Genomic DNA, 10,000 nt, shown 5'->3' with positions numbered 1-10,000 from the left:
AAAAGTATGATCACGTCACTATTCATACAGTATGAAATGTTGATATGACAGCAAGTCTTATAGAATTTAATACTGATTTCTCTATAAAAATTGTTGAATTTGAACACGATGACTTACCAAAAATAAAAATATTTTTTCTTTATCAAAGGAATACTGCCTATCTTTAATTTGACACTTTAGGTGAACTGCTTATATACACGTCCTTCTGAGAAAAATAAATATGTGTTTGCTTTTCTATCTCTCTCCCTACACCAAGCCATATAAATCTATGTCAAGATTCTACTCACTCTCGAAGTAATGGCTACAATATCTTACATATATTTTGAGCTTCACTACACGTTATCTGCGGAAGAAGAGGTCTCGCAAAACAGAGATGGGTTCCCGTGCATCAGAGGCCACGGAGACGGAGCCAAGAAGGGTCTGCAGGGTTCTGGGTGTGCTCGGAAGAAAGGGAGAGAGAAAGAGAGGGAAGAATAGAGGGAGGAAGGGGAGGAAAGACGGAGGGAGAGGAGGGAAGGGAAGACGGAGGGAGAGAGGGGAAGACGGAGGGAGGGAGGGAGGGGAAGACGGAGGGAGGGAGGGAAGAGAGAGAGAGTGAAGGCGGGAGGGAAAGAGTGAAGGAGGTCGCGAGATAGGGAGACACGGAGAGAAAACGGAAGGAAGGAGGAGGAAGGAGGAAGAGAAACAGTTAATGGAAAACAGGTAAAGAAAGAAAAGGAAAAAAAAAAGAAAGACAAACATCCAGGCAAAGAAACAAACGAAGAACACCAATCGAACAGTCTATCCTAAATGTAAACAAATAAATCACACCTACATCACCAGGACCAAAGACATCCCCCTCTCCCCCTCTCCCCCTTCCTCCCTCCTCCTCCTCCCTCCCTCCCTTCCCTTCTCCCTTCCCTCTCCCTCAACCCAAGGAACGTCTTAAGCAGAAAAGCCCAGAATACAGCCCCGGGCGGACCAAAGGAGAGTCTTGATCTTGTCTCGTATAATCTTGGTGCCTTCCCTGCTGAAGTGCTCGCCCTCGGGCACATCGCACGACTGCTGGCGCTGCAGCTCCATGCAGTCCAGGAACTCCTGTGTGGGGCAAACGGGGCTTAGGGCGGGGCTTGTGATTTCGGAATTTGCAATTTTTTTTTTTTTTTTTTTTTCACGTGAGATTGATGGTTGTTATTGATTCATTCTAAATGGCTGTGGAAAAAAAATATTCGTGTGTGTAATGAATTGTTTTGTGATCAGTTCGTTGTTTTTTTAATGAAATTTCTTTTTGCAATTTTCAACTTTGACAGAAAATTTCATTAAGCGCTTAATGGGCATGAATGCTAAGCATAATACTGGAATTGCGGATAAACTATGGTTGTCTTTTTCAAGTATCTATCGACACATTTTATCAGGATTATAATGATCAGATCGTATTCACTTCAATATTTAAATTAGCATTACATTCATGGTTTAAATTAGAAAAATATCTTCCTTTCTCTCTGTCCTTTGCTCAAGATCACTTTGCTGCCCTTTATAATCTATATCTAACCTAATTCTTCCTCCTTACTCTTTTTCTACATTGTAACTGATCCAAACTAACTGAACTACATATACAAAAGCTTCATCAACCTCACGACTGATTGATTAGTTAATGAAAATTCACAATCTTCAGCTCATCTATATAATCTATATCTAACCTTATCCCTCCTTTTTATTCTTTTTCTTCACTTCAACCGATCCAATGTAACCGACTGACTTATACAAAAGATTCATCAACCTCAATACTGACTGATTATTTAAAATCATCTGCCGCGTCAGCAGATGAAAATTTCACAATTTTCAACTCATCTATATAATCTTTTTTTTTTTATTCTTTTTCTTCACTTCAACTGATCCAATCTAAACGACTTACACAAGAGATTCATCAACCTCAATACTGATAGATTATTTAGAATCCTCTGCCGCGTCAGCAGGTGAAAAACAATCACAATCCACGGCTCATCCTCCCCGCCGTTGACTCACCTCTCTGATCCTACACTTCTCTGGAAAGTCAGGCTCGAAAGTGAACTCCGTGATCACTTTCCTCCCGCAGGTGTGAATGTTCCTCGCGTGACATGCCTCTGTGGGGGAGAAGAGGTCAAAGGAGGTCAGTGGAGGGAGGTGGGGGGGGGGGAGGGGTCGTTAGTGTCACTCGGAGGGTACGTGGGGAAGATTTCGAGGGTTAGGTGGGGTTGGGCTGATAAATGTGTTTCATTTTCATGGATGTGTCCTTAGGTTGTGAATACGTGGGTTTCATTTATGTGTCCTTAGGTTGTGAATACGTGGGTGATATGGATGTGTCCTTAGGCTGTGAATGCTTGAGTGTCGTGGAAGTGTCCTTAGGCTGTGATGCTTCAGTGTCATGCATGTGTCCTTAAGTTGTGAATACGTGGGTGATATGGATGAGTCCTTAGGCTGTGAATGCTTCATTGTCATGGATGTATCTTTAGGCTGTGAATGCTTCATTGTCATGATGTGTTTAGCTTTATGTATATTCTTAATGTCATGGATATGCCTTCAGTGGTATGAATATAGTGATAGCACTATATAAATATTTTCAATAGCATTAAGACTTTTAGGATCATAGGTGTGCTGTAATATCTACGACATGTTTTTGTTTTTATATTTTCATATATTTCCCATGTTCTTGGTGTAACGAACGTGTTCTTATTGTTCAAATATATATATATTCTTGTGTTCAGTTTATAGTGTTATGTGGACTGTCTGCTGTAATAAACGTCTTTAATATAATATTCATAAATATATCATCAACACAATTCAAGGCTATACGTAATGCATGCACGTGTAGGCATCAATATACTTGTTTGCCTATTTATATATTTACAAATACAAACAACTACTCCATCTATCTATGAAGATCTACGAAGCCCTTTTAATCACTCTGAGAACACCACAAGCAAAGAAAACAAACTAATCTGCTATTTATTATTTCCTACTAACAACCACACTCTCACCACGCCATCACAGTATACCATGAACCCACATCACATAATATAACTAAATATATATCTAGAAGTAAAAGGCAATAAAGGAAAAGTTAAAAGATACAAAACGTATCAGGAGAATCGCCACTTATTACAATGGACACACTGCAGTCGTATTAACATGCACACTAACGCGTAAGTCATGCACCCGCGCATGGGAATGATCCTCACACAATTAGTCAGCCTTTATCGGTCATGCATTTCAAAACTAAACGCAAAAAAGTGATCTCTTTACATACGAATATCTCGCTCGATATTCGTTTGTGCGGAGGTTTTGTCAATGAGGATTCTCGTCTGAGCACGTCATTGCGTAGACGCATAAGCACGCACGGATGTGGGGAGAGGAGGGAGGGAGGGAGGGAGGGGGCAAGAGAGGGAGGGTGGGTGGGAGAGAGGAAGAGGAAAGGGAGGAGAGATAGGAAGAGTGGGAGAGAGGTAAGGAGAGAGAGAGAGAGAGAAAGAGAGAGAGAGAGAGAGAGAGAGAGAGACAGACAGACAGACAGACAGACAGACAGACAGACAGACAGACAGACAGAGATACAGACAGAGATACAGACAGACAGACAGACAGATAGACAGAGACAGAGACAGACAGAGACAGACAGAGACAGAGAGAGACAGACAGAGACAGACAGAGACAGAGAGTACGAAGAAAGTGAGGCAAGAGGAGCGAGAATTAGAAAGAAAACGGAAGAGGGAGTGAGGAATTGGTAGTGAAAGGGAGAGATAGAAGGAGAAAGGCTGGAGAAAATGAATTAGTGATATAGCACTTAAGACTAAAATGGAGAATAAGACAGAAAGAAGGAAGAAGTTAAGAAACAAAAAAGAGACATAGAGGTAAATGCATACTCAACGCACATACGTAGGGAGGATGAAAGGGAAAAGAGAGAGAGAGAGAGAGAGAGAGAGAGAGAGAGAGAGAGAGAGAGAGAGAGAGAGAGAGAGAGGGAGAGAGAGAGAGAGAGGGCGCTCTACAAACATGAAAGATACTTGTAAAATATTCCCCTACCCATCAGGCTGAAACACCTATATACGTCTTCTTACATGGATACTATTGCCCAGTCTCTCTCAATCAAGCGACGATGTATATTACTATTATCATTGAAAAAGACGAATAAATAAAGGAATAACTTATAATGATCATATCGTATTCCTTGTAACATTTAGATTAGCATTATAATCGTGGTTTCAATTGTGTGTGTGTGTGTGTGTGTGTGTGTGTGTGTGTGTGTGTGTGTGTGTGTGTGTGTGTGTGTGTGTGTGTGTGTGTGTGTGTGTGTGTGTGTGTGTGTGTATGTGTGCGCGCGTATGTATATATGCATTTTCATTTATGCATAAAGCTAAATGCGTTACTTTAATCTGCCTAATGACTTTCCTGCTCCCGCCATGCAAGGGGCCTCTCCTCCTCAAGCGACCCTCCTTCCGTCCGCCCTACCGAAGGCCCTCCACCTCGGACGCGTCGCCGATTGGCCCGCAGTCCTTTCTTTGTCCACAACAACAACAACACATATACAACACCTGACACTGGGGATCTGATATGCCTGGTACCTCGCTGGGCTTCCGTGGTCATCTTCGGGTGCTCGAAGGCGCTAATGATGTCCTTGGACGCCGGCAGGTTGAGGCCGGACAGCGGGGAGTGGAGCCAGTCGAGGCCCCCTCCCCCCTCCTGCAGGAAATCCGGCTGGCGGTAGCTCCCCAGGGCCCCGAAGTCGTGCTCGCCCGCGGCGAAAGGCTCCCGCTCCTTGTAGGTCTCGCCGAAGGGCCCTAGGTCGGCAAAAGGCTCCGGGAACGTCAGCTTGTGGTCGAAGTCTTCGCGGGGCGCACTCTCGAAGAAGCCGTTGCTGCCGAAGTCCTTGGCGAAGGGAGTCTTGCTGAGGACGCTCTGCCGGAAGCCCTCTCGCTCGCTCTCGTTCTCGCCGTGGAAACGATCCGTCTGGAAGGAGGCCTTGGCGGCCGGGTCGGGGTGGAAGTCCTTGCTGCCGAAGCGCGCCCCAGAAGCGAAGTCCTTGGGGAACGCCCTGGCGCCGGCGAACAGCTCTGGCACAGTCAGTTGGTCGTCCTCGTGCTCTTCGGGCATAACCCGGTGGTCGTTTCCTTCGCCGTCCTCTCGCTGGAGGTCGTCCTCGGAGATGTGAGGAGGGTTGTTCACCTGGACGAAGCCAGGGACGCGCTGACTCCCGACGAAGGAGGAACCAAGGGCCTTGCCGAGGCGCTGGCGGTGCTTCCTCATCTTGTTCTTGCGCTTGTTGCCCAGCACGGCCTTCCTCGAGAACATGTCCGAGGCTTGTTTGCCGGGGCGCCGCGCCTTCAGCTGGCGGCCGACGGGGCTCAGCTGGGGGACAGAAAGCAGTCACTTTATCACTTAATCACGAAGTTAATGATGGCAGCAAAGATAACAATAATAACTGGCCACATTATCATCACCAACATTATAATCATTATCATTGTTGTCATTGTTATTATCAGCATTAGCATTATGTCTTTTCTTATAATCATCAGCATTATAATTACTATTATCAATATTATTATTATTTTTACTATCGTTGTTATTATTACTACATTGTTATTATTCCTATCATCATTATTATCATTACCATCATTAATATTAATATTAATAATTATTTTTGCTATCATTATAATGCTAATATCAGTAACTGTAATTACAGTAAAGACAGTTGTGTATCAACCTAAACATGAAATTCCATGATAACCAAAGCAAACCCGATTGAAAATCCGGTAACTTATCACGAAGGATCCGACTCACCTTGTCCTCGAGGATGTGCTCGAGGCCTGGCAGCTCCTTGGCGTGGCTCGAGTAGAAGGAGGGCCTCGTAGCGGGCAGCCACGGGAACTTGTGGTCATCCTCATCGTAGTCATCTGTCAAGGGCGAGGTTTTGGAAGGGATGTTTAGACCGTAAGTGTGTTTGGGTGTGTATGCGTGTGTATGCTCATGTATGCAGCCACGTATATGTGTATGCAGATACACATATGGAACCACACGAGAACATATATTTACGTATATAAACACACACACACACACACACACACACACACATACACACACACACACACACACACACACACACACACACACACACACACACACACGCACACACACACACACACACACACACACACACACACACACACGCACGCACACACCGACCCACCTATGTCTCCAATGAGGAAATCGTTCTCACTGAACCGCGGGCGTGTGGGCTGGATATTACGCAGAATGAAGGGGTTGTTGGGCGTGAAACCTCCGCGGCGCAGTTTGTTGAGCACGGGCGTCACGGCGCCGTCTCTGCGGGCGGAGGAGGGCCAGGCTGACACTCCTCTGGAAGGGGGGAGAGGGGGGTATTAAATACTGCCATTTTCCTAATATTGTTACTGTCATATCATTATTATCATTATTATTATAATTATCATTATTTTTATAATTATCATTATTATTATCATCATTATTATTATTATTGCTACTATCATTATCATCTTGACTATTATTACCATTAATATCATGGTTATCAACATTATCATCATTATCATCATCATAATCACCATCATCATCATCATCATCACCATTATTACTGTTATCATGATTATTATTGTTGTTGTTACTCCCATTGTCATTGTTATTGTTATTGTTATTATAATTGTTATCATTATCATGATTCCTATTGAAACGCATATCATTATTGCTACAATAATTTGTAATAATTATGATTATGGCTATAATTATCATTGCTACAACTATTGTCATCATTAGTATTACCCTTATCATCAGTCATTATTATCAGTATCATCATCATTATCATCATCATTATCATTATCATCATTATCATCATTATCATTATTTTCATTATTATCCTTATTGGTATTACGATTATTATCATCATTATTATTTCCCATAGTGGTCGTTGCCGTAGTATTAGTTGTATGAAACCATCTGGTTTACTGAAATACTCCAGTAGATGCCGTCTGAAATCAGCGGAAATTCACTTTATAAAAGTCTGTCCTTAAATGTTTAAAAAATGAGACGTCTGTTCCATCTGAACAAATATAAAAATCATACCCGAGTAGCTTCCCAAAGAAAAACCGGATGAACAAGCAAACAGAGCGAATCTGGAGCGTCTTCCATCACAGTCTGTCTTTGAGCTGCGACGAATGGGGGGGGGGGGGGGGGAAGAAATAAAAAAAGAAAACGAACAAGTGCCTGTAGGCCCTAGCAGTACGGACGGGCCTCAACCACTACTATCATTACGCTCCTACAAGCTAAAAAAAGAAAAAAAAGAAAAAAAAAATCCTGCTGGAAACGCTTCATCTGCTGTGAGATTGCCGGTCGGCCGTATACACGCGATGAGCTATTTTTAAAGCAGAAGAAGAAGAAGAACAAGAGGAGGAGGAGGAGGAACGGCCGTCTGTTGGCGGATCTCGCTGGGTCTTCCCTCCGGCCGAAGTCGCCGCCTCAGACGGTCTTTTGTTTTGTGGCGTCGCTTCCTTTGGCCGATTTTGTTGACGTTCTATCTTTTTTGTTGTTGTTGTAACTGTCTCAATTGTTCTTGCTGAGACTGCTATCGTGTTGTTTTTGTTTTGTTTTTTATCATTATTGGTACTGCCACCATTAGTGTTATTGATACCACTGTCAGTACTGTCATTATTATTGTTACTACTGTCATCGGCAATAGTATTATCATAACTGTTATTATACAACAACAGAGCCTACTGTTATGTTACCGTTAATATCATTTACATCATTATCCAAAAACTTAGGGGTTCTCATAGTTTCCAAAATTGTGTTATCTCTCGAAACAGAGACATTTAAAAAGATAAGATTGGTGTATTTATAATAAAAAAAAGGAGAGCCGAAAGTTTACAATCAAGAAGTATATGAATAAACAGGATGAAGGTGAATATTGAAAAAAGGGGAAAAAAATCAGGAAATTTAGAGGAAAAATAGGCCTACTACTATTAATAGATTATGCCATTGATAACACTATCTATTCAGGCATAAACACCAAACCTTAACAAATAAAGTAAAAATAACTGTCCCAGAGAACTCCTATGCTTGATTTTAAAGAACTAACAGGTTATGTACGAACATCAACCGTGAAAATGATCAGTACTGTGTTTTAGGCAATATGCTTTCAGTATAAAATGTTTCTTTTTGTTACTGCATTTTTTTTTGCTGCCATTTGCATTTATTTACTGTTTTAATTTGTTGGTAACAATAGCAGTGATAATACTAATAGTAATCACCATCATCATCATAATCAATATAGTCATAATCATTATCATCATCATCATCATCATCATCATCACCATCATCATAATCATAATCATTACCATCTTAATAATAATAATAATAATAATAATAATAATAATAATAATAATATGACCATCATCATCATCATCATCATCATAATAATAATACTAATAATAATAACAGCAGCAATCATTATCCTTATTGTAATCATCACCATCACCATTATCATCATCACCATCATCATCAACCTCAACATCAACGTAGTCATCGTATTCCTCTCTGACTCTGAATAAAAAATGAATAAGTAATCAGATAACCGGCTAACTAAATACGCAAAATACCGAGAGATGAAAACTCAGATTAATCCTTGAAACGTAAACCGGTGGAATTAAAACTTGATGGGATTCACTTTAAACCCGAGATGTTCTCTCGCTGATGACGTGTGGCAGGAAGATTTTTTTTAAAAATGGATAAATAGAGAGAAAGAGAAAGCGAGAGATTGTCAGAGATGGAAAGTAGGTAAGAAAAAGAGGTTAATTATATATTTTTTTTCTTCTTCTTCTTTTCTTTTTCTTTTCTTTTCTTTTTTTTCGAATCACAATACCTCGCCTTCACTCACATGATATAACAAAGGACGGAACCTCAATGCATACAGATGTTAGTCTATTATCTAGCAGTGTTTGGCAATTGTTTACACTTGACAAGTGCTAAACATCGTACATGATCATGATATTTCATGACATTCTATATCTATACAGCCATGACTCCCAACCTGTACATCACACATGCTACGCACGCTCTCCAGGTTGGATCATGCCAAGTCCAGTAGCTACGTTCTGATTGATCGTCAGCAGGTACATCTCTCGACCCACTGTCGAGTCCTGACTGGTTAACACCGGACACCTCGCAGCTCTCTCATTGGACTGCTCAGCCAGGCGTTTGTAGTTTTGGAAATATGGGACATCCGCACCGAGCAGCCTGCAAGTGCGGACAACCGCTGACCTTCGCCAACTGGTTTTCCCTTAGACCTCCACCTCAACACCACTTCACTTACAACACCTAGCCATCACAACCCTTAACTCCATTACTACCCTTCCTATGAGATAGCCTAAAACCAGTAGTAAGAGAGAACGATTAAGCAAACGGCCGACCCGGGAGTGACTCATAAGGTGAATCGCTCACTCACACAGCTTCCCTATTGGAGGGGAAGTGCCACGTCCAGGTGCCACGTCCTGACATCAATATGCACATCTCATGACTCACTCCCTAGTTGTGACTGGTCGAAACCGGACACCTTTTGGTTCTCGCAATAGACCGCGCATATGCTTGTTTAGGCCTATATGATTTTAAACGCTATAGGCACGCACTTCTTTCTTCTTTTTCAATATCCATGGTACAAAAAATATGGCAGCATGCTACTATTATCAACAGTAACAGGTTTAATTAGATTTTCCAAACTTAATCCACATCATCAACATTATTACAATGATTATCCAAATAATTAATAATCATCATTATTATTATCGTTAGCCTCCAATCTCTCTGACGAATTTAAGATAGCAATCATCATCAACCTGCCTGCAAAGGAAAATCATCAAGAATGGTTCAACAACAACCAGGCTTTAAAACTATTACTACCGTTATCATTACAATCATCGTTATCATTACTGATAGCAGTAGTTGTATTATCACTATCATTGTTGTTTTCAGG

General features: G+C 41.6%; 1 protein-coding gene across 1 annotated transcript in view; it reads right to left on the bottom strand.

Moving 5' to 3' along the window:
* LOC119573237 overlaps positions 1–10,000 on the bottom strand; it is a 32,454-nt gene that overhangs the window by 194 nt on the left and 22,260 nt on the right. The window contains exons 3-7 of the mRNA XM_037920365.1: positions 6,197–6,363; positions 5,791–5,903; positions 4,575–5,358; positions 2,005–2,102; positions 1–1,077 (exon numbers count right to left, since the gene is read on the bottom strand). The exon at positions 1–1,077 is cut by the window's left edge and continues 194 nt beyond it. Of these exons, the coding sequence (XP_037776293.1) occupies positions 925–1,077; positions 2,005–2,102; positions 4,575–5,358; positions 5,791–5,903; positions 6,197–6,363 (1,315 nt within the window). The 3' untranslated portion in view covers positions 1–924. The remainder of the gene's footprint in view (positions 1,078–2,004; positions 2,103–4,574; positions 5,359–5,790; positions 5,904–6,196; positions 6,364–10,000) is intronic.

The sequence above is a fragment of the Penaeus monodon genome, chromosome 5, assembly GCF_015228065.2.
Source record: "Penaeus monodon isolate SGIC_2016 chromosome 5, NSTDA_Pmon_1, whole genome shotgun sequence".
Lineage (NCBI taxonomy): Eukaryota > Metazoa > Arthropoda > Malacostraca > Decapoda > Penaeidae > Penaeus > Penaeus monodon.
This window is presented reverse-complemented; position numbering and strand designations above follow the sequence as displayed.